General features: G+C 42.3%; 2 protein-coding genes across 2 annotated transcripts; both read left to right on the top strand.

The window, feature by feature from the left end:
- Nucleotides 1–1,310: 1,310 nt before the first annotated feature.
- ftsj1 (FtsJ RNA 2'-O-methyltransferase 1) lies at nucleotides 1,311–6,357 on the top strand. Its single transcript, XM_070907612.1, has 11 exons — nucleotides 1,311–1,316; nucleotides 1,910–2,047; nucleotides 2,366–2,435; nucleotides 2,610–2,712; nucleotides 3,002–3,080; nucleotides 3,176–3,228; nucleotides 3,300–3,353; nucleotides 3,806–3,908; nucleotides 4,214–4,297; nucleotides 4,462–4,565; nucleotides 5,630–6,357. Exons 2-11 carry the CDS (start codon nucleotides 1,927–1,929, stop codon nucleotides 5,801–5,803), a joined length of 945 nt encoding a protein of 314 aa, XP_070763713.1. The 5' UTR covers nucleotides 1,311–1,316; nucleotides 1,910–1,926; the 3' UTR covers nucleotides 5,804–6,357.
- A 631-nt stretch (nucleotides 6,358–6,988) lies between these two features.
- LOC139286344 (bromodomain-containing protein 1-like) lies at nucleotides 6,989–16,403 on the top strand. The gene is made up of 12 exons (XM_070907097.1): nucleotides 6,989–7,040; nucleotides 8,830–10,220; nucleotides 10,816–10,972; nucleotides 11,064–11,192; nucleotides 11,445–11,573; nucleotides 12,001–12,313; nucleotides 12,687–13,436; nucleotides 13,548–13,674; nucleotides 14,209–14,339; nucleotides 15,304–15,398; nucleotides 15,704–15,858; nucleotides 16,214–16,403. The coding sequence occupies exons 2-12, from the start codon at nucleotides 8,848–8,850 to the stop codon at nucleotides 16,401–16,403; spliced, it is 3,549 nt and encodes a 1,182-aa protein (XP_070763198.1). The 5' UTR covers nucleotides 6,989–7,040; nucleotides 8,830–8,847.
- The last annotated feature ends 8,341 nt before the right edge of the window (nucleotides 16,404–24,744 follow it).

The raw sequence follows: 24,744 nt of genomic DNA, 5'->3' as shown, positions 1-24,744 counted from the left end.
GTGTTTTATACGATTCTGACAGGGAAAAAGTATTTTTTTCATGGAAAGTTTTCAGATTAAACTTTTTGTATATAAACAGATTTTCTGTGTGATGTGTTGACTCCTTTCAGACTTTCAACTTTTCTCTGTACCATCCACATTACTTGAAAAATAACTTTCACTTTCATCACATCACTTTCTTAAGACCACCTTGAACTCCACTTAATTTTGTGACCATTTTTAAAAAAATAATATGAATAAAATTAGAAATCTAGGGAGATAAAATAGCCATTGAAAATACTTAATTACTTAAATTTCTAATTGAAATGGGTTATGGAGTGGCTCATAGTCTCACATTAAGGAAATGAATGTAAAAATTGCTGAGTAAGTTGAATTTAATTTGGAAAAACAATTAAGTACTCTTAATTGTTGAATTGAAGATAATCAGTCTGTTTTCATCTAATAGAATCATTTAGTAATTTATTGGGTAATTTCACATTTATTATATTTAATAATCCTGTAAACTGCACAGAAAATAAATCCCTTAATGAACACCTGGATCAACCCACAAATCCTTGAAAAGTACACAATGCTATTATCAATGTTAAGTTTGATATAATGGAGAAATACACACTTAGAAAATGATTATTGTCTTCTGGTTCATAGTGTGTTTACAGCAAATAATTAGGATGGAAACAGCAGAACTTTATTTGTATTTTTGCATCTTAAAATACAATCCTATTTCCAATATGATGTTATTTTTTCTATCTGTAAGTATTGTAGTTTAAAATATATTTGTATGTTTATTTTTTCTTCCATACTGAAAATAAAAATGTCCTTTTACTTGGACCCATTAATGTGTGATTAGTGATATTTTCTGTGAGTGCTAAACGTGTTGTTTTAATTGAAAGGCGTTTCTTGTCTCTGCAGCGACACCGTGTGGCCGCTACCGAGAAGACAGAAACCTGGAAACAAAAATAAGTAAATAAACTAATATATTAAAAAAAAAGAAGAATTTACACTTACCTTATTGGTAAATATATAATCTGATTTTTATTTTTTCTTCATTTCTTTTTTTGATTATCGCATTCCTATGGTGTTTATAACGTGTGGACTTCTGTTAAAATAAAAAAAAGCATTGCTTTGTATAGAGAGACAGTTGCTGTTTGAAATACATATTTAGATACTTTGATAGAGTTCATAAGTGTAAGTATTATTCAAAAACCTGAATATTTAACATTTTGGCAGAGATGGTGGTTGGCGACATAATTTTGAACAGGCGCGTCGGAAATAGCTATCGACAGGGGTCCTTCCATCGTCAACACCGCGCGTGAACAGTAAGTAAACAGTTTGGAAATGGTTCATAAAGTTTGTGTAAATGAGTTATCATGTCATTTTTTATACATTTATTGTTTAGTATAAATGTGTATATATCTAACCCAGAGACGGACACTGACCTAACATTTGATAATAAGCTCAGGCAGCCACGAAATATGCCGTTTCTTGTGCTTTCGACGCCAAACTCCGTTCAAAAGGTGAATTAGACCAGGTTAAATGGTATTCGGCACGATAACAGTGTTGATTAAATTTTAACCAAATACGTTTTTAGATTCACTAAGGGGCGCTTTTCAATTCGGCTAACATAGAATAAACCAAACACCACTCATGTTTTTAAAATGGTGGTATTGGACTCTGTTCATGTTGTAAAGTTATTTGGTCATGCTGGAACTGGTATTTGCATTTACAGAGAAACAGGAAATAATACAATTAGCGGATTGTTTTATATGAATTTGGATTTGTCCATTTTTACATTAATTGTAATAAAATAATGGTTGTGTATTACAACATGTCATCATATCATGGCAGTGATTCAACTGAAAGGAGAGAAACCAGTATAAATGTGTGTGTGTGTGTGTGTGTTTTCCATCAGAGGGGCAAGAGGTCAGGATGGGTCGCTCCTCCAAAGACAAGCGAGACATTTATTACCGTCTGGCCAAAGAAGAGGGCTGGAGAGCAAGGAGCGCCTTCAAGCTGCTGCAGCTCGACCACGAGTTCAACCTGTTCTCAGGTGAGACCCACAGGGCACCTGAGACATGTGTCTGTTTGTAACTTCTGACCATGAGTGGACTATGAGACGATGGGCTCCAGACATCTAACAGTTCCCCACCTACCGTAAAGCCTCCTTCCTCTTACTTCAACTAAAGGACCAACAGAAGAATTTGAAACTGCTGTTTACACGTGAAAACAACATGTGGCTGTTTTAGTAAAGAACTCTGTTAAATCTCTTCTTCGAGGCTCCGTTGGTATCCATCCGTGTTTCTGTCCCTGGCTATATTCTGATGCTGTATTTTAATAAAATGTAATTTATTCATATTTTCTCTCTCAGGTGTGAACAGAGCAGTGGATCTGTGTGCAGCTCCTGGTAGCTGGAGTCAGGTTCTCAGTCGAAAACTCAGGTTTTGCTTTTTTTAATTTCTTTTTGTTCAATGAACATAAACTCACCTGGAGAGAAATCCTCTGTGTGGCTACAATTTAAATTTCTTTTCCCCAAACAATAAAATGACAAATTTCAAATCCTGAGAATTTCAGTTACACCTTTTATTAATGAATTGTATTGTTTTTCCACTCAGAGGGCAGGAGGAGAAGGGTGAGGAGGTGAAGATCGTGGCGGTGGACCTGCAGGCCATGGCTCCTCTGCCAGGAGTCACTCAGATCCAGGGAGATATCACCAAGGTGAGGACATTAGGAATAAACATGTAACTCTGATAGTCCTCTTCCACTGCAGGAACTGTACTCTGTATGGAGCAGGACAACCAATCCTTTAAAAGACAAGATCAGTGGAAGACTTGTTGGACCAACCAGCCTGTGGAAGACAGCCGACTTCACTGTCCTACCAAACAGACAATCAACTGTCCCCTTTTTGATGACGTATATGTGACACGTCCCAGTTTGTGAAACAGCGGAAATACAAGAAGAAGAGCAGTGGTGTGTCACATGACCAGTGTCGTCTTCTTCCTCTCAGGTGTCGACAGCTCAGGAGATAATCCGTCACTTTGAGGGCCAGCCGGCCGACCTGGTGGTGTGTGACGGAGCTCCAGACGGTGAGACGCTCACTTTCTGTCTGTCCTCTCTCCTATCTCCATTTTACCGTTTTTTATTCAGCTGTCAGGAGTTATTTCCTGTTTTGTTTCCATAGTAACCGGGCTCCATGATGTGGATGAGTACATCCAGGCTCAGCTCCTATTGGCTGTGAGTACAGAGGTGTGTTTGTATTCATCTGTCAGTCTGTGACGTCATGCTAACAGCTGTTTGTCTCTCAGGCTCTGAACATCACCACTCACGTCCTGAAACCTGGAGGAACGTTTGTGGCCAAGGTGAGAAAGTAATTTATTCATATTATGATTTATTAATAATAAACTTTCTATTAGTAATTCATTACACAGGACTGTAAAGTAACTAGGAACTCATAGTTACTTTGCAGATTTACTACGATATATACGGTGGAGTAAAAAGTACAATAATTCCCACTGAAATGTGGTGTGGTAGAAGTGTAAAGTAAGATTTACTAGAAATACTCAAAATACATGCACCTCAAATTGTACTTAACCACAGTACTTGAGTAAATGTACTTAGTTACTTTCCACCACTGCTAAGATATTGGTAAATATGTTGCCTCCAGTTGTTTGATGTAGTGAGAATCAGCTGCACATCCAATTATTCTGAATAAATACCACAGTGTAAATAGTATGTATGCAGTGGTGCATTGTGGGCCGTGGACACTGTCAGATGAGACTGTATTAACCCCTTCCTGTCCTGTGTGTCTCAGATCTTCAGAGGTAAAGATGTGACTCTGTTGTACTCTCAGCTGAAGATCTTCTTCAGTGGTGTGACCTGTGCAAAGCCTCGCAGCAGCAGGAACTCCAGCATCGGTGAGTCACCGCTCCCGCTGACCAATCACACTGCTCAAACAGAAGATAAACCCCGCCCCCAGCTCATGTACTGATAGTTTATACGTCTGAGACTTTTGTACGGTGGGCTACAGTCCAGTCACTGAAATGAATCAGTGTTTTACTCAAAATTTGAGACCCACAGAATGTTTGACCGAGCGATCTTTACTCAAAACTGATTGATTTTATCACATTATTTTACATCTGAAGCTGTGGTGTTCGTTCAACTCTGTTGACACATTACATACAGTGTCTGTCTGTCTGTCTGTCTGTCCGTCTGTGTGCAGAAGCCTTCGTGGTGTGCCAGAACTACTCTCCTCCTGAAGGTTACATCCCCAACATGTCCAACCCTCTGCTGGATCATTCCTACGGTAACTATGAGTCCTTTTCCGTACGTGGTCTGTATGTGGATGTTTGATCTGGATCAGGAAAAAAGTCAAAACAGAATAATCCTATACGAATCAGTCTTTAGCTTCCCTGCATATCTTGGGTGCTGATTCTGTTCTCAGCCTGGGTTCTGGTCTGTGTCCTTCAGATGTGGACTTTAACCAGTTAGAGGGTCCGAACCGTGTCATCGTTCCCTTCCTGGCGTGTGGTGATCTCAGTGCCTTCGACTCAGACAGAACCTACCCTCTGCAGGTGAGGAGACCCGGGTTTATCCTCCTGGTCTTTAGCGGGTCGAGCAGAAACAGGGTTCTGGTCAGGTTCAGTCATTTTGATTTCAGTTTGATTGTATCTGCTGTGGTTATCATTTATTTTCACTGTGAAATTTATTTACTCATTAATGATGATGTAAGTAAGGTATTTTACTGGACTTTTAAGGGGATAATTAATAGATAGATGAATAGATTGTAATATGTTATAGTATTTCCGATGGATAATCTGTACAACGATGAATCAAGTGTGCGGATAATCCATTAAATAAAACCCTTAATCTATTATAATCCAATCACTAATCTGTTAGTTAACCCCAAATGAGGTGAAGGTTTGAAAAATAAAGTAATTCAGTGAACTATTAGGGATTTTTATAGCTTGCCCTCCATGCAGAAAACCTATTTAAAAAAAGGCTTAATATATTGTGTATCCATTAAATAGCCCAAATCTGAGTAAAGCTATTAAATACATGACTACTGAATTAAGCCCCTTTCAGACATGCAGCCCTTTACATTAATCTGGTGGCAATTTAACATGTTGGTCTCAGGTTAAACCTGCACACACAGAGAGAGAGAAATGTCTGTCTTGTACTGCCCTGTAAGATCACTGCAGTATATGTACTATCTCAGTCATCGTCTCTTATGATCAAAATCAGTTGAATCAGTCTCTTTTGCAGTGAGACGAGGGCGAAAGGTAAAAAAAAACAAATAAACTCGTACAACCATTAAAGGATCTCTGGCTGATCTCAGTGTGTTTTCAAGGGTAAATATGTAATTTAGTATTTTAAGGGATTCTTATACATTGAACCAAACCGATATATAATACTGTAGATATGTATAATGTTCTTCTCTCATTAAGTAAAAGAAGGGCTGCATTTAGAGAATAATTTATTGATTATAGGTCCGGGTCTGTATAGGACGACGTCTGGGTCCGGACTCGGACCGCAGTCCGCCTGTTAGTAGATGTAGTATTTTTTTTTCTTTCTTTTTTACACAAACACATTCTCACACCTGTTGACGTCCATATTTCTAACTGTTTCCTTTCTTCAGCTGGATGCTGATAAACAGTACCAGTACACCCCCCCGACTCAGCCGCCCATACGCCCCCCCTACCAGCAGGCCTGCCACCTCCGCAAAAACAACCTGCTGTCCAGAGAGGACGCTCTGTCCAACTGTCCCAACCAGAGTCAAGACAAGACAGAGCCACCGTCCGAGTCCACATGATCCATTTGACTGCTGCCGGTTGGTCATTACCATTGAAGGAACAGTCTGCAATTTTGGGAAAGTCTCTTCTTTTCTGTCTGATAAGAAGATGGATAGCCGTTTCATTTTTGTGCTTCCAGTAGAGAGATAGGACAAGGACATGGTTAGCCTAGCTTAGCACAAAGACTGAAAACAGGGGGAAACTGCTATCCTGCATTTACGTGCAGTTTCCTCCTGCCTCCAGTCTTTGTGCTAAGCTAGGCTAAACATACTCTGGACCTATCGCTGTAATGGATGTGCTTCCAATCGGAGGAGTGTGTTTTTATTGTTTTATGTGACTTTATGTGGAGTATCTTGTGACAGATCCTTCATCCATCAGGCTTAGGAATTGTAAACATTTTATATTTTAAAAATAAAAGTCATTTCTCAGAGGCAAACCAGCATCGTGGTTTACATGCATTGTATTTTAAGAGTGATTTAACTCTAAATTATGTTTTTTGTTTGTAAACAATATCAAGTTATAAGGAAATTGGAGTAAAAAAAAGTGATATTAAAAAAACCCATGATGCTGCCATTTCGTGTTAAATACTACTGAGGTTTACTTGTTCGTTTACTTTTGGAGCTATTGACCATTTATACATTTTCTTTCCTACTCAGATTTACCTGCCTGGAACAAGCCTAATAAAAAAAAGTCAGAAAAACTGTTGAATTTTGAGAGATGGGTTAAGACAAGACAAGTATTTTCATGGCAGCTGACAGTAACAGAAATAGAAAATACATCCAGATTGATCCTTTAACAGACCAAACACCTTTCAAGTTCTGAAAAATACCGAATTCATAAGAATACATTTATTGTTCCAATGGTAGTACCTGTGCTGTCAATGCCCCCCCCCGCTCCCAAACCCCAAAAGAGCTACTTCCTGGTTTTCTTTCGTACGTGGTGACGTCACGGCGTAAAGACTCACAACCGCATTGTTGTTGGGGGAAGAGAAGCTCGGGCAGCTGCTGAGCTCTGCCACTTCCAACTGCTTGTTAACAGTCCTGTCGATCAGTGTTTATCCTGATCAAAGTATAACACCTGAAACCGGCTCCGTCGCCCTGGATACCTGTCGGTTACTTTCAAGTTTAACACGGTTCAGCGCGAGTCGCGGCCGCCGTTGGATGAGCGGACTGAATGTGGATTTAACTGCCGCTTCGCTCCACAGGCCGCGCCGCCATTGCTGCTGTTTTTATAAGCTGAATTCGTGAAAATACCGAGGTAAGTTCAGCCTCACTCTGTCCTCACCTTTTTAATATATTCCCCCTACAGCATGGACAGGTTTAAATCCAAAAGCAATCAGCGCTGATATGAGGAAAAGCCACCTTTTCCAATCGAGGCAGTTTCTTGTTGTGTTGGTCGCCATATTTCCTCCCCCCTCAGCTAGGTGTAATGCTAGCAGGCTAACGTTAGCTTGGTTTGTGGACGGAGTGTCCTAATACGGTTAATCGGCGACCGGAGAGGCCACCGCCTGATGGGAGGACACCGCCGGGTCGTCTTTTCTTGTAACACACATGTGTTTGGTTGATAACTTTGAAGCATTTTCGATTAACCACACGAATCAACGCTGTGGTTCGGTTTAGCGGAGCTACCGTTAGCCGTGGCTAGCAGATACCGTTCAACACACAGTCAAAGAGAAACCGAACGAGTTGAAGCTGCTGCTGCTGTTTGCCGATGGTATTCAACAACAACCAGCTCTCAGCGGCTTCAGTCACGCTAGCTGAACCCACCGTAGGCTCGCTGTAGTCGGCGTGGAGTTGTGCTGCTGTCGGCACATTTCTTTCATTCATCCAGTAGTGAACGTTATCACAGTCAATCTGTTTCCGCCCCCTGTACTGAAACTACACTCAGCAGCCAACTGTAAGCTTGTTGATCTCATAATTTAAAGCTGCACAAACATAAACTAGGGCTTCAGATTTAAAGCTGCCAGCTTCATGTCTCGTTTGTACCTGTGAGGGTACAAATGTAGTTTGCATACCGAGTTAGTTGGTTTTCAGTAACTCTCAATACACTTATACACACTTCAGAGAACAAGTGTAATTTTACAGCAGGATACGTACTGATTAGTCGTAAAATCGTTTAGTCCATGGACAGCAACATTTTTGATAGTCGGTTAATTAAAAAAATGTGTTTTAAGCAAAATTCCAGACATTCTTTAGGTTCAGGACCAGGTATTTGCTGGTTTTCTTTGTACTCTGAAGGTTAACTGAATATCTTGGGGGTTTTGAGTGTTGGTCAGACAAAGCTGGATATTTAAATACGTCAACTTGGGCTCAGGGAAACTGATGGACATTTTCACTGATAAATTGATAAATATAGTTGCAGCGCTAATGTTGACACACATATGGAATTCGTCTCTGGTTTTCAGTACCTGGCAATGACCATATACATAGTGCATTACAAAATGCATATACAGACATACAGAGATGGTGTATGTAGAACTGAAACGATTAGCAGATTCATTGACTGGTCAATTGACAGCTTCCGAAATGCGAGGATTATTGATATTTAACACCAAACCTTCCTAGTCTTGTTGACATTCTTTGCTCGAACAGTTCCTGATTTAAATGGAAAGTCTTTTAAAATGGTTTTGGTATCAGCTTTTTTTTCCCAATAGAAAACGGTGTTGCAGGATAACAGTCAGACATGTTCTCTTAAAAATTCATAACACTTCTTTAAACAGGACCCATAGAACAAGTATAAAACACTGTAATAAAACGACTCACCCACTGAGACTTAAAACTGTGTATTTTATTTCTAAGTATTTCTCTGGTCTCCCATGATTGAAGTCTTGAAGAGATGGTGACTTCCTTGTGGAAATGCATTAACTGCTCGACATTGTTCCTGTAAGGCACCGTTGAGGGTTAAGGCTATTAATCATTAGTGCAGGCTCTGTTAGATCCAACACACTGCTGTGTGTGCTGGTTGTTGCTCCAGTAGGTGAGTTAATGTCGTGAAAAATCTCACCAGTGAGTCATTGACACTGTTGTTTCATATTTTTGGTTTTCAGGGTCTTTAAGGCTTCAAAATGAAGAAAAAAGGTCGACATCACCGTCCGGCGGTGCTGAAGAGGGACTCCTCTCCCATCAAGCCGTCACCCAACCGGGAGACGCTGACATATGCACAGGCTCAGCGAATAGTGGAGCTGGAGGTGGATGGCCGTGTGCACCGGCTCAGCATCTACGACAAGCTGGATGTCATCACCGACGATGACCCCACGGCTCAGGAGATCATGGAGTGCAACAGCAACAAGGAGAACAATGAGAAGCCCCAGCAGGTCCTGGTGCGCTCTGTGCGCCTCAAAAACAACCAGCAGAAGAAGAACGCAGCGCTCACGTCTTCGCACGGCAGCATTGGCACGCATGGCAGTGCCAGCGGCCTGTTGGAGGCAAAGGTTAGAACGGTTGAATACAATCTGCCGGTGGTGCCGAGGAGGCCGGCGGCGTATTACAAATACACAGAGAGGACGGCGGAGGAACTAGACGAGGAGGTGGAGTACGACATGGACGAGGAGGACTATGCCTGGCTGGAGTTAATCAATGAGAAGAGGAAGAGCGAGGGCATTAGCCAGGTGTCGCACAACCTGTTCGAGTTCCTCATGGACCGCTTTGAGAAGGAGTCGTACTCAGCCACGCAGGGTCAGAGCGACCTGCAGTCGCTGGTGGACGAGGACGCTGTCTGCTGCATCTGCATGGATGGAGATGGAGCAGATAGTAACGTCATCCTCTTCTGCGACTCCTGCAACATTGCTGTGCACCAGGAGTGCTACGGCGTGCCGTACATCCCTGAGGGCCAGTGGCTCTGCCGCCACTGCCTGCAGTGCCCGTCGCGGCCCGCTGAGTGTGTCTTCTGTCCTAACCGAGGCGGAGCCCTGAAGAAGACTGACGACGATCGCTGGGGCCATGTAGCATGTGCTCTGTGGGTGCCTGAGGTCGGCTTCTCTGACACGGTTTTCATTGAGCCCATCGATGGCGTCCGCAATATCCCGCCAGCGCGCTGGAAGCTCACCTGTTACCTGTGTAAAGAGAAGGGTGCGGGAGCTTGCATCCAGTGCGACAAGATCAACTGTTACACGGCCTTCCACGTCAGCTGTGCCCAGAAGGCCGGCCTCTACATGAAGATGGAGCCTGTCAAAGAGGTGACGGCGTCCGGCGCCTCCACCTTCTCTGTGAAAAAGACCTCCTACTGCTGCAGCCATACGCCCGAAGGCTGCGACCGCAGACCGCTCAACATCTACGAGGAGCCGCACCCAAAAAACGGAGCCTGCCACAAGAGGGCCGACAAGAGGGGGAAGGCCCGGGCCAAGGGCTGGCAGAAGAAGAAGAGTAAGAGAGCAGAGCCTGAACCAGAACCAGAAACTGAGACCCCCACCACCTCTGGGCCCAGTATCACAGCTTCAAGGTAGGCAGGCAACCAGTACTACCAGAATGCACCTCTTACATTAATTATTAATCCGCACTCAGTCGACTCAAGTTTGTTTGTTTTTTTTCTGTGTAAACTTCATATTTAATACTTGATCATGTGATCAAGTATCACGGCAGCTCAGTGAACACTAGTGGTCTTCACATGTCCACTCAGATCCTAGTCAGACTGAGACCCAATTCCAGGTCCAGATTTTTTAAAATTAGTGTATGTACATCATGTTCAGTAAGGTTCTCCACAGGCCTGTTTCTGATCAGGTCCACAATTTTGAACTCACCAAGACCACCTGTGCGTACTGGTATCTCAACATTAGTAACGACCAGTCTAGTTTAGCTAAGAAAACCTTGACAATTGAATAACTGTGTGAAATAAAAAAACTTGACTGGTCAAAAACACAAACAGTCAGGCGATCAGATTACTGATTACAACTTATTACAGATATAAAGACACAGACCACAAAGTATCACGCTTGTTAGATTGTGTTTCTGCTCAGGTTATCCCCTTTGAATACTGAATGAAACGGAGCTATGAGTATGTATTGATTGATATCTCCTTCTGTGTCCCTGTGGGTCAGTTTCGACACCATCCTGAACCAGGTGGCTGTTCAGAGGAAGCGTCTGTTTGTCGAGCGGGTGCTGAGCTACTGGGTGCAGAAGAGGCAGTCGAGGAACAACGTGCCACTGATCCGGCGGCTGCAGGCCATCCCTCAGCCGCCCAAAGCCAAGCAGATGGTCAGTCCTCCTGACACCCACTGGCTTTTGACAGGGAGCATCATCCTTTAATGTAGTTCTCACTGACATGAAGTTTGTGTGTTTTCTGCAGGACCGTGCGGAGACAAATCAGGCGCTGAAGGAGCAGCTGAAGGAGTGGCACCGCCTCCGCCACGACCTGGAGCGAGCTCGCCTGCTGCTGGAGCTCATCAGGAAGAGAGAGAAGCTGAAGAGGGAGGAGGTAGAGTCCTCTCATCATTTACTGCTTCTGTTTGTCGGACTCAAAGCGTTCACATTTGAAATAAAAATAATGACAGTAGCTCTCCTGTTGATATTATTATATGTATTGTATCTCCAACCACCTGTCAAAAACATGACACAAATTCACTTCAGTATGAACACAGTCAGGTTTGTGAACACTGACCTTTGACTATTAATCACACCTGATCCTGTGCACATGCACTGAAACTTTGACTGTGTGTTCTCCCGTCAGATGAAGCAGCAGCAGTCGGCACTGGAGGTCCAGCTGACCCCCTTCAACATCCTGCTGAGAGCCGTGCTCAGTCAGCTGCAGGAGAAGGACCAGTACACTATTTTCGCTCAGCCCGTCAGCATCAAGGAGGTCTGCAACCATTTATCAGTCTGATCAAAAACTGTTTTAATTAATAATAAATAGTGATATTCTCAGTTTTTGAACTGACTAACCCGTCTATAAGACTTTCTGGTGTGCAAGAACGTTGCAGTAATTGTTCCGTGCTGGGATAACAGTTAACATGGAAGATATGGATTGTTGTTATATCTCAGACTGAGTGTGACTAAGTAGATCAGGCAAAATAACAATATGGACTGACAACAATTAACTTGGTGACAATGACTGTTGTCCCTTTTAACACAGTGGTCTGTTGAGAGCTCCTGAACGCCTCCTGAACCACAAACAGAAATATATATATATATTACATATATTCATGTTAATCTATGTTGTAAATATCCTGTAAATCTTCTTCTCAGACAATCTGTAGCCTCCAACGAGCCTCTTCTGTCTCCCGCAGGTTCCTGACTACCTGGACCACATCAAGAACCCCATGGACTTCTCCACCATGAGGAAACGCATCGACGCCCATGACTACAGGAGTCTGGAGGAGTTCGAGGACGACTTCAACCTCATCATCGCCAACTGCATGTCGTATAACGCCAAGGACACGTTTTTCTACAAGGCAGCTCAGCGGATGCAGGACCACGGAGGAGTCATCCTCCGCAGGGCCCGTCGAGAGGCCGACAGAATCGGCTTCGACTTCCCCAGCGGGTTGCATCTGCCCGAAGCCCCAAAACAGGAGGTGCCAGCCCCCTTCTCCTGGGACGACGGTAAGTCAAATGATCATTAAGAAACAGAAAATCTATCAGTTATGGTGTTGATAATCGATTAACTGTTTGTTATTTCTTCAGTAAAAACATCTCTGAACATGGTCAAAGATTTGTTGTTTAGGGATCGCTCATTATAAACTGAATATGTTTTTGGACTGCTGCTCAGAAACGGTTTGAAGAAGAGTTCTGTCAAGATTTTATTGAGCAAACAACTAATGGATTAATCAAGAAATTAATTGGTAGAGTAATTATATATATTTAATTCTGTAACTGGTAAAATGGAACTTGTGTCTGTTGTCTGGTTAATGAAATCTCTGCGGCCGGTGTCCATACCAACCAAAGATCACCGTGTGACTATATCTCTCTCTTTCAGTGGACCGCCTGCTGACCCCCGCCTACCGTCAGCTGACCCCTCTGGAGGATCAGCTGAAGGAGCTGCTAGAGAAGCTGGACCTGAGCACGTCCATGAAGCACAGCCCGTCCCGCAGCAAGAGGCTCAAACTGCTCAAGAAGACCATCATGGAGGTCCGCAGCGAGATGAGCCTGAAGAAATCCCTCCCGCCGCCGTCGCCGCCTGCAGCCCCGGAGCCCGGCCCGACTCCCGCAGAGTCAGAGGAGAAACCACTACCTGAATCACCGGCAGAGCCCTGCACGCCACAGGAGAAGTCTTTACCTCCGCCAACGTTAGAGCTATTAACCTCACTGTCGCAGCTCGACACCTCACCCGGCGACTCGGACCCGCCACCTCTGAAGGCCGTCAAACCCAGCTTGGACCATACTCCCATGGAACTCGATGGCGACCAAGACACGTCTACCTCAGTGCCCCCGGACACCCCCAATGGGCACATCCCAGACCCGCTGCTCCTCAACGGTGACCTCCACACCGAAGCCTCTGGCACCTGCAACAGACGGACCAATACCGTCTTCCGCAAGTCCAAGAGTGCCAGCCCCCAGAAACCACCCAAGACCCAAGAGGCGCCGCCACCCATGGGCGCCAAAACCTTCCTGTCGGTGGTGATTCCTCGACTGGAGACGCTCCTCCTGCCGAAGAAAAGAACACGCAGCAGCAGTGCAGACGGCGAAGAGGACGACGAAGAGTCGCCGATAAAACGCCTCGGCACAGGTACAAAATATTAACTTAAATGTTAAATAAATTATTTTAATAATAAACCATTTTACCCATAACCCTACACAACACAACACTGACAAGTTTCCTGTGTTTTCCTTTCTTCAGGAATAGCAAACGGTTTTGTGGTGGAGGAAGAGGAAATCTCACCGTCTCCTCGCCTGCTTGAGCCTCGCCGGCGCTGCGCCTCCGAGTCGAGCATCTCCTCCAGCGGAAGCATCCTCTGCGGGACGAGGTGAGTTCAGGAGGAAACATCTAGTGCCATGCAGCTGTCCGATAACACAAAGGATAGGATTTGGATAGTTATGTATAGTTTACAGTAGTTATGAGAACAGACTACTGTACACGTTAGTAGCTGAGATCTGGGAACACAGTGACAAGATGGAGAAAAGACCCATGTTGTATGAAAACAGCCAGAGACAAATGTTTCTATAACACACTGCTTTAACCTCTGTGTTTGGACCCCACATGATTTATTTTCATCGTGTTAAAACGAGGGAAAAAGAGAAGTTGATATTGTGTAATAACGAGATTATGTAACAACAGACTTTTGTTAAACTGGAATAATTCGGTGTGTATTAATAATGACAAAAATGAAAATATGTTGATATTAAAGGGCCTTGTAGTGAAAATCTTCATTGTAACAAGAAACGGCGTGTTTTGTTTGTAATGGTGACACTGCAGGTTGACTTTCCACCAGGAGATAATCCACCACCGTCATCGTTTAGTCATCATTTTTTTCTAAACGTTTTCCTCTCGTCTCTTTCAGCACCGTCATCGTGTCTAAAAGCGGTAAAGGGCGGCCGCCGGCAGCTCGACGGAGCACCGTGGATGACAAAAGCACTCTGAGGACCTGCATCGAGAAAGGAGAGTTCACCAAAGCAGCCAAGATCTCTTCGGGTGAGTCAGCAGCGAGTGTCAGCTGAATGTGCATGAAACTGCATGGCACGCTTTGATTGGTCAACTCCTGTCTCTGTCTGCTGAAGACATTTATTAAACTAAAAGTCCCTCTCTGTAATAAACTAATACTGTTTATGAGCGAGTGTGTTTTTAAAAAAAAAATGTATCTACTGTTCCACCCGTGTGACCCAAAGACCAGTGAAATGGTCATTTATATTGTCTTGAAATGGGATTTTACCAAACCAGTAGCTCCTCCCACCTCGCTATGTTAACAGTGTCTACCTCCCTGGTTCTCAAACGGAAGTCCAGGGCCTCTGAGTTTGGTCCTGGATGAAGTCAGCAATGACTCAAAGCTGCAGGTTTAAGTCGTGAAGGAAGTAAACAATGAGTCCAGAAACAGGAAACCTATGATGGACAAGGTGGAAGTGAAGTCTGTTACTTTCTGTGGGTTCAGTGAATTATCGGCTCATCGACAAACAATGTCCAGTCGCTGTTTTTTGAAGGTAATCTTTAAAGATTCAATTCTTTAAAGAATTTCTTTGTGTGTGTTCAGCTCCTCTCGTGTGCACGGCTGTGTTCAGACTGTGTGTGTGTGTGTGTGTGTGTGTGTGTGTGTGTGTGTGTTCAGACTGCTTGTGTGTGTGTTCGTGTGTGTGTTCAGACTGGTTATGTGTGTGTGTGTGTGTGTGTTCAGACTGCTTGTGTGTGTTCAGACTGGTTGAGTGTGTGTTCGTGTGTGTGTTCAGACTGCTTGTGTGTGTTCAGACTGGTTATATGTGTGTGTTCAGACTGCTTGTGTGTGTTCAGACTGGTTATATGTGTGTGTGTGTGTGTTCAGACTGCTTGTGTGTGTTCAGACTGGTTATGTGTGTGTGTGTGTGTGTGTGTGTGTGTGTTCAGACTGCTTGTGCTCTCTGTCTGTTGCAGTGAATACTTCATAACTTGCTTGTTGTTGTTCCTGTAGAGGTGTGGAAGCCCACCGCTGCTTCTCCATTTGTTCTGGAGCCTCTTAAACTAGTTTGGGCTAAGTGTAGTGGATATCCCTCCTACCCCGCCCTGGTGAGTGAGTGTTAGTCCCCTCTGTGTCTCATTACCCATCTGCCCCTGTGCCATTGTGCGTGATGTAGCTCGTGATTTGTGCTCACAGCCATGCGGGAGCTTCCAGCTGGCCGATCATGGACTGCTTGGTGTGTGTGGAGTCGGCCGCTTCGCTCAGAGCGTTTTCGGCTCGACTCGGCCTTGCATGCTTGTGTCTCTGAGTGCGAGCTTCTTCTGTGCGGCGGCTGCCACCAGGATATAGTCCACACTGTTGTTGTGAGGAGGCCGCTTCACTCCATCCCTCTCTGTTTTTCTGGCCTTCACAGATCATGGACCCCAGAGCCCGGAGGACGGTGTGTCAGCACAACGGGGTGGAGCTTCCCCAGCCGCCGCTGGACGTTCTCAGAGCCGGAGAGCGGATGCAGTTCAGGTCCGCAGAGAAACTCTTCCTCGTCCACTTCTTCGACAGCAAGCGCAGCTGGTGAGGAACTCACCGACCCATTAAAAAAAGAATTAAAGAGTGGGGATAAAATAATCTGCCTAAAAGGCGTAAGATAAAGTCCAAGAGTCTGAGAAAACACCCAAACATCTGGCCTGACTCTGTTTGTACAGACAAGGAGTTAATGTGATTTTTGTTTTCTCTTACAAAAAGGTGTAATACAATGTGCTTCACAAAAGATGAATAAGAACACTAAAGACAGAATCAAAGAGAGATTTTAAAACGAAATGAATAGAAAATAAATGACAATCATTCTGCTGGAACAGTTACAAACTGTGAGGTCACTGTTGTAGTCTCAAGTGACGGGTAGCTTGACCTCCGTCTTCTCTCTCCTCAGGCAATGGCTTCCTAGATCCAAGATGGCTCCCTTTGGGATCAACCAGACGCTTGACAACATCAAGCTGGCGGAGGCTAGCTCCTCCTACATCCGAAAAGCTGTGCGGCTCGCCTTCGACCGAGCCATGAACCACCTGAACCGCGTCAGCGGCGAGCTGGAGCTGAGCGCCGGACTCGCCGTCACAGACTGAACCCCCCCCCCTTCTCCTACTCCTCCTCCCCCCACCACCTCTGAAATCCTCCCATCATCCATCTCTCCTCTTTGTCCTTTAAGCTTTTTGTGTTGAACACCGTCACAGCAGAGACGTTCAGTTTCTGCCTCATACGCACAACAAACACACACACACTTGTCATGTTTACCATTTCCTGCAAACTGGAACCGGATCGTTTTCATGTCTCCCCACACATCTGTCCCCCCCGTCCGAAATACTGTAGCTTGTGACCGCCATCTTGTTTTGTCAAAGAGCTATGCAACGAAAACGTCTCGGTTAGCGGGTGCAAAACGTTGAAAGGAAAAAAAAATCGAACCGGGGCTGTGAGGACCGAAAAATCGCAGGTCTCAACCTGTTGAATGTGTCAGAGTTTGACCTCTGACCTCCTTAAATGTGCTGCAAGACTGCTGCAACAATCTCACTGCCACGAAAATGTCCATCAGTGTGCGTGTGACTGCAGCAGCTCCTGTAAATATCCTGTACAAGGCCTGACACTAATTTATTCACTCCCTCAGTTTGTTTTGGTACATGGTGTTCAGATATTTATACAGTCAAGAGGTGATGATCCACGTCGTCGACGGCACTTGACGGTGTCGGCCTTTCTTCTGGTGCTATCTCCACAGAGAGAAAAAACAAACATGCATACTGTAATGAACATTTTTTTTATTTCAGCTCCTTTTTTTTAAGGTTTTTTTGTAAGTTATTGAGTTCTCAAGCTTCAAGTTCTCTCGTCTTTGGCATTAATTTTTTTTTGTGTTTGCATCTTTTTTTTTTTTTTTTACCTGAATGTTTTTACTGGACTACTTTTTCTTTTGTTTGTACATATTTATATAAAATCTATATAGATGCTCTCAAAGTTTAAAATGCCTAAAGTGCATCATTCACACCAAAACCAAAAAAATCTGCTGCCCACAAGTTTTCCACTAATGTGTTTTTTGTTGTTGTTTTCTTTTTTTTTTTTTTTTGTTTTTTGTTTTTTGTTTTTTTTACAGTTTTTGGCCTTTCTGTTTGTGTGCTGTGATGAGTTCCAGTTTTCTGTAAAACGTCACAGAATCATCTTTTCCACCTGAACTGAACTACAGTCAGCTGTAGGAGAGAAGAGAATGTGCCTGTACTAATTTATTGTAAAGCAGAAAATGTATATGCATTACTTTATAGAGAGAGTATTGTAAGAAAATACTATGGGCACACGAGGAGCCATATGTAGAGGCCCTTCCTCTTCTGTTTTGTGATTTTTTTTTTTTGGGAGGGGGGATTAATAGCATTAAATCTGAGAGGTGAGGTGATAGTGTTTGATGTTTTATTTTGGTGGGGTAGCAATGGGTAGACTTCCTGTTTTGTTTGGCCCCTCTGGATGTGGATGTTGTGTGTAAATAGTTTTGGTACTTTAGCTGATTCTCTGGGAAAAACCACAGTTATAGCCAACGGGAGCGGACACCAGCCGACGGCAGGCCGGTGGGATTTTTATACTAAAACACTGAAAAATTAAAAATATGTTATTGAATCACTGATTGAACGTGTCCTGGTTTTATTACTCCAGTTATTTTTTTATTTTTATACGTTAATTTTAAAAATTATTTCTATTAACCTGGTTTAATTTATTTATTTATTGATCAGTATGATTTGTGATTTTAGTACCCCTGTGTCCGTTTTTGTATGTGTGTAGTTTTGTATAATTTTTAAAATGTAATTATTTTTATTTATTTCAATTTTTTCCTATTTCAATTTTTGGTGATTTTTTTAAAATTTCAATTATTTTTTATTATTTTTCATTTTCCAATTTTTCCTTATTTAAATTTTTGGTGAATTTGAAGAACTACTCTCTAAAAGTAAAACACAGTTGTTAAAGGCTTTTGAGAGCAAATACAGTCACTTTCCAGATTACGTTGAATTCATTGTCATTGTCACTTAATTGAAGTGAAAATTGTTCAGTTTAGTTGTCCATAAACCTGGAGAAACGCTCTCCCAGTTTAGGGAAGTCTGGGCTCCTGATGAGGATGCATAATAAATAAATAAATAATAATAAAAAGTAAATAAACGGAGTGTAACTTTAAGAAAACACTAACTTCCAAAATGACATTAAGATGTTAATCAAGACTGTTATTAAAACATTAAAAATCTACACAATGTCCTAAAACAAACATTGAATATAACAACAATAATAAACTGATGCTGAAGTGTAACTTCAGCAGCACATTATTAACCGACCACAAGGTGGAGCTGTTGTTCTGCGTGTGAAACACCTGACGATACAGAAGTGAAGAGGAAACACTTTCTTTAAATCAAGACTTTTAGACATTCAGCCTTTTATTTGACAGCAGACAGAAGATGACAGGAGATGATGTTCAACAAAGGTCCTCAACAGGATTTGAAAGTTTTAAATGGGATTACAAGATTCACATCAGAAGCGAGAAGTTGGCGGTGTGTGAACTGTGTTGATCCGCTCAATCCACATCATCTCTGTCATCAGAAGCAGCAGGTGGACCAACTGTCGTCACCAGAGTAAAGGTTCATGTTTTATCATTTCACAACATTGAACTAAAGTAGATTATTGTGGCGTTTTTTGATACTGATCAACAGAAAAAAAAGTCAAAGTCTGACACTGTGAGCCCCCCCGCCCAAACTTGAGACATCTAAAACCCCCCAACACCCACCCATCTTGGGTGCTTTGGCCATGTAAACAGGAATTATAAGGTTGCCATGGAGTCAGTTAGCTGTTGGCTACAACTTGAGCCCCCTTTTTCTATCCTTTTGTTTTGTTACATCTTGGAAAATTGGCACCATTAAAAGTATGCCGAATTAGTTATTAGGAGTTTGTGTTTGCAAAGTATCAAGTAAAGTGCTCAGGCTGTCGGGTTGCATGGGGATTGTGTGTGAAAAGCCACAATTTCTTGATTGGGATACCACAGACCGACGAGCCAATCAGCAACAAGGAGCCGCAGTAACCAGGTAACCTTCCACAAATTAATATATGAAATAAACAAATATCTCCTAATATTTACTTAAAAGTAGTGGATGGACATGCAAATTAATTGCATTTTATTTTGCAGATTTTGTGGAATTTCAGTTAAAATTTGTGCTAAATTTGGATGTAAGTGTTTAAACATTTGAGAGCCATGTGCTTGATCCACCCACATGCCGCAACTATGTAATTGCGAGATGACCACACGTGCAAGAAGCCCACAGTGGGCCTTAGCTTGATGCGACCGCAACCGCAAGTAGTGGTGGAACTCGACCAATAAGATTATTTCTGCCTCTGAGGAAAGTTTATACGACTTTCATTCAGTTAAAATCTGTAGCTGCTCCTTGGCGTTCTGGTATCCCTGTTGGTCGAGTTTTCGGAGTCCTGTATCTTGTGAATGTCCGTGAATATTTTGCTGATGACTCATGACTTTATATTAATTAGCAGCAGATATTTTGGGCGTCCCGAGCTCGTCGTCCGGCCCAGCCACACACAGACTCTCTGGGTCTCTGGGGGTTAAAATGTCTTTGAAGTTGGAGATAATTATCTGTGCATGCGGGTAATTAACAGTGTCCAGCTCATAAATAAACACATTTCCTCTGCACACACACCATTAATGCAGAAGACGCTGCAAAAAGCTCAAAGACTAGCTGGAGCAGCAGTCGGCTTGGTTCAGATCAGTTCAGATGCATTTGTAAGAACTGCTTATTGCACACTACAGAATTGTGTATGTACAAGTACATATTTTAGGTTCTTTTCAAGGAGGAGTAGAGGAATAAAAAATACCAGGACGCCTACTTATATTACTCAGAACATACAGCCGGCATTTATTTAACACAAACTGTACACATGAATATAACATAAATTGTTAACCACAAAGTCTCTCTTAGTCTTATTAAAGTTCAGTTTGTCAGTCAATTCAGTCCTTATGTTTGTTTTCTTTTCACTTCCATTGTCCTTCAAATTGAGAAGCACAGGGTTTTTCCTTTGCTCCTTCAACCAACTCAGGTTGAGGAGAAAACAACCAAAAAAAACAACAACTCAGAGCTCTGATAAAATAACAAACCAAATTAAATAAAATCAATTTGTCTAGTGTCTTCGTAGTGTGCTTTTTTTTAATCCTGTTTTACTGCAGTGTAGTGCAGTTCCCCGGAGTTTCTTTGTGTTTTGTCGTCTCGCAGGTTGCTGTGGATCGTGGTCCTGGTACGCCTGGGTGCTGCTGCCATGGGCCTGCCTGACTCTCATCACTACAGTTATTATGTTTAGTCGTAGTTCTGTTACTATTTAAGCTGCTATTATTAATCTCAGCTAGTATTACAGCTGTAACTACTATTATCAGTCATATTTCCAGTATTATTATAACTATAGCTGCTATTTCTACTGCTAGTGCTGCCATACATCTCTGCCTGTCTGTCCGTCTGTCTGTCTATCTGTGTCTCTACGTCTATCTCTCTCTCTTTGTCTCTTTCTGTCTGTCTGTCTGCCCCCCCCTCTCTCAAACCCAACCAGTCAAAGCAGATGACCGCCCACCTAGAGTCTGGTTCTGCTCGAGGTTTCTGCCTCCTTTTCCTTGCCACTGTCGCCAAAGTGCTTGCTCATGGTGGGAACTGTTGGGTCTCTGTAGTAACATTATAAAGAGTCGGTCTAGACCTGCTCTATTTTGTAAAGTGTCATGAGATGACTTTGTTGTGATTTGGCGCTATATAAATAAAATTGAATTGAATTGAATAGTGAAATCTCAAGGCTTATCTGTGCGATGATGAAGAGATGTGAAGTGTAACAGTCCTCTCACGTCCTCTGCAAGTCTGTTGCAAATCCATCAGCGATTCGTCCAATGGACTGTCTCCTCTCATGAACTCTCACAAAAAAACAACCTGCACAAGCAGGGAAACATTCAGTTAGTCTCTATTTTTCTCTGTTGCCAAATCTGGAACTAATATCACTCAAAAATCCAAATCAATGACTTTACTGTACCTTTGAGGCTACTTTACATTCAATTATTTTAGCAGCTGTACATGTAAAACTCAGGTACTAACATACCACACAGTGACATGACAAGCACATCAATTCCTTCTTAATTGCACAATAGTTTATCCAACTCAAGTCTGTCTGTTCCTCTTCTGCTTTTTGAGTGTTTCTTCCTGACTCACTAGGAAGCGCTGTGGCGGTTTAAACCTCTGTAGCGCCGCTAATGCCCTCTACTGGACTAAAAAAATAACCATTGCAGGTGAGGAAAAACTGAAAATAAGGTCATTCAGATTAAAAGTACCTGGACACCTGGTTGGGGGTTCGATCCCCGGCTCCTACCGTCATGTCAAAGTGTCCTTGACCTCTGGAACTTATTCTGCATATTCTTTTTCTCCCACATCAACCGTCTGCAAAAGAGGTGTTTCTATTATTTCGTCCACCCTATTTATATCACATTGCTAAGCTAAAGGCTAAATAACAGAAACACCTCTCTGTATAACACAATACAGTTCAACAGCACCCCAAACTGCGGAATGATCATACAGTTGAATCAACAAAAACTGAACATTTTAATGACTTAATTTATTGATGTATTAGACTGCATTAGTTATAGCTCAGTGTACCTAATAAAGAGTTTAAACTGGCGTAGATGACTGATGAGGAGCAGGTGAGCAGGCAGGAAGCTGATCAGGTGACTTGTCAAGGCGGGAAACTCACTGTGTGCAACAGGTGGAGAATAACGAGCTGTGTGAGTCGTACTACATACTAATTGTAAGAAAGCAAAGAAGGGCTTCTATGAATCTTTTAAACGAATGTATAAATTTAGCCACTAATACTTGAAAATTGAAATCACCATTGAAAATACAAATGCTTTGTCATTAGGGTTCAAATGGAAAATTCAGGTGTCAGATATTTTAAAAACTATTTTAAAGTGGCTCAAATATAATAAGTCAAATTCTGATGAAGAAATTTGAGTCAGGTCAAAATATCAAGTTGCTCAAATTTGACAAAAAAGATTAATAACTCAAAGTTGAACCTCCAGCCTGACTGAAATCCTGTCCTATCAGGTCACGATGTGTCAGTCACATGACCCAAGAGCGAAAGTTCAGATGAGTGACTGAGTGTAAATCCTGGATGTGAGCTGTCTCACACTGGAGTGAATCATCTGCATTAGGAAAAGATGCATCTGAGTATCTGTACTTTGTGGGAACATACACCTGTTTACACACTGACGTTATGGGGACTCCCCAGCAGTGTGGGGACAAACAGCAGGTCCCCACAAGGCAGACTGTTAAATTTCAGAATTAAGACTCGGTTGTGTGACAGAAACAAGACCTGCAGTCAGACATCGAAACAACACGTCCTCCTGCTGAAAACAAACAAGTGGCTGCTGAGTTTGTGTGAACGCCTCAGCTCACTGCCGTCTGCGTCCTTGTGAATATTAATGCACGTCGGCAGCAGCTTGTCACCTTTGAAGTTTTGATGCTATTAGCAGCAGAGCTCTCTCTGCTGAAAACACGACAATGGAGGAGTAATTACACAGCAATTATGGCTTTATAATGAAAAGAAAACCAGTGTTTGTCAGGCTGCGTTCAGCTGCTGTTAATCGTTTGGAGGAAACAAAAAGGTTTTTGGTCTGAGAGCGGGAGCGACGGCCGCCTCGGGGAGCTGCAGCGGTACAACGTTTGTATTGTTTAGGGTGGTCTGAGTGTTCATTAAACCTGGACTCACGTTCACACAGAACTGGAGTTCTGAGACAGGAAGTGAACAAAACACTGCGTGGAACGATGAATGAATGAATTCTAGTCTTTGAACTTTAAGTTTTTACTGAAACATGACAATTGTGGACAGAATTTAAACCTCAAAATTTGTGATCTTTATTGTCCTTGTACTTCAACTGAGATGTTAACTAACCATTTCTTATAATAGTCTTAAGTCATTTTCATCATTTTTCTTTCTTTCTTACAAAACACAATCCCTTAATTGTATACCTTTAAACCACTAAAAGATATCTCGTAATATTTCTTATGCTTCTTATTTCTTATAATAATAATAATAATAATAATAATAATAATCATCATCATTGTTAAAAGCACCAGCCTGCCAAACAACCACCATGTCAGATACTGACACCAGCCACCTCTTAAGCTGCATTCACATGGATTCATGCAGACGGATAAAACCTTCTGGACGGCAAAACGAAACACATTATACGATATGTTGCTATGGTGATGTCATATTGTTTACAAAGACTAGAATAAATACATACATATATATTAAGTAAAATTATTTAGAGTGTATTATCTTGCATAAAATGCAGCTTTCTCTTAAAATTCTTCTTAAAATTAATGTTAAATTCCCTCCAAGACGTAAAGCCATTAATTCATTCCCAACATGGATAGATAGTGAAAGGAGAACTGAACTTGGTGTATCTCTTCTTTATGTTTGTCTGAAAAAAAATGCCCATGTTTTCTCCTTGTGTGAGGGAGCTGCATAACAGCCGGTTGTAAATATCGTCATCGAGGACGGCAAAAAGCCTGTATCCTGCTCTCGTCCACTAAAATGATATCCGGTTTGCCGTCTACTGTCTGCCTGAATCCATGTGAATGCAGCATTAAAGCAACAAGATGCAGGTAGTTAGTTGGAAGATACCAACTGGGTGGGACTAACAATACTAAGTAATACAAAGCATAAATATTCACTTTCACTAAAATATAAAAAAGTACCACAACAATGAATATAATTGCACAAATCAGTACTATTTCCGCCTCGTCTCCCCCTGTAAGTCCACTTCAAACAACCTGTGCAACAACCTCAAGATCAGGAAGATGATGTCACCATTCTTAATCCCACCTCCAAAGCTGTGATTGGCTGGTTGTTTTTCCAACTGAGGACACACCTGAATGAAAAACACCGGACCTGTAGAGCTGTTTCTTCTTCTGTTTCCCCATTTCAAATTCTTCTTTTAACGATTTCCTCAACGTTAGTTAACATAGAAACGAGGGACTCTCCTGCTTAATGTAAACATCATATATGTTTATATTAATGGCCACCAGTTTTGTCCGCCGATTTAACATGACCGATGGCTTTAAATACTACAATACCCATGAGCCTCAGATGTCGTGAAGAAGCCAATCCGTGGTAGAAAATTTCAACTGCAAAAGTAAATAGATTTAAGATGCACATATTTAAAAATCAGTTTTCTCAACACTGTGATTTTTAGCTTCCAGAATTTTAAGCTGTTTGTTTTTTTCTTGCTGAAATACACCTTAAGGGTCGTAGTAAACTTCTTGTTGTATACAGGCTTCGACTTCTTTATCATAAAACCAGATCTTTTCTTTGGGATTTTGACCTCTAGAACCAGTCAGTTTGAATCAGTTATGTGCGGAG

This window comes from Enoplosus armatus, chromosome 6 (genome assembly GCF_043641665.1).
Source record: "Enoplosus armatus isolate fEnoArm2 chromosome 6, fEnoArm2.hap1, whole genome shotgun sequence".
Classification (NCBI taxonomy): Eukaryota; Metazoa; Chordata; class Actinopteri; order Centrarchiformes; family Enoplosidae; genus Enoplosus; species Enoplosus armatus.
The sequence above is the reverse complement of the archived record's forward strand: the minus strand, read 5'-3'. Positions and strand labels throughout refer to the sequence as shown.

Coding starts and splice junctions, on each gene's coding strand:
- ftsj1 (XM_070907612.1), top strand. CDS start 1,927: ATGGGTCGCTCCTCCAAAGACAAGCGAGACATTTATTACCGTCTGGCC. Junction 3,229..3,299: donor AGGCTCAGCTCCTATTGGCT/GTGAGTACAGAG, acceptor TTTGTCTCTCAG/GCTCTGAACATCACCACTCA. Junction 4,298..4,461: donor TCTGCTGGATCATTCCTACG/GTAACTATGAGT, acceptor TGTGTCCTTCAG/ATGTGGACTTTAACCAGTTA.
- LOC139286344 (XM_070907097.1), top strand. CDS start 8,848: ATGAAGAAAAAAGGTCGACATCACCGTCCGGCGGTGCTGAAGAGGGAC. Junction 10,221..10,815: donor CCCAGTATCACAGCTTCAAG/GTAGGCAGGCAA, acceptor CCTGTGGGTCAG/TTTCGACACCATCCTGAACC. Junction 13,675..14,208: donor AGCATCCTCTGCGGGACGAG/GTGAGTTCAGGA, acceptor CGTCTCTTTCAG/CACCGTCATCGTGTCTAAAA.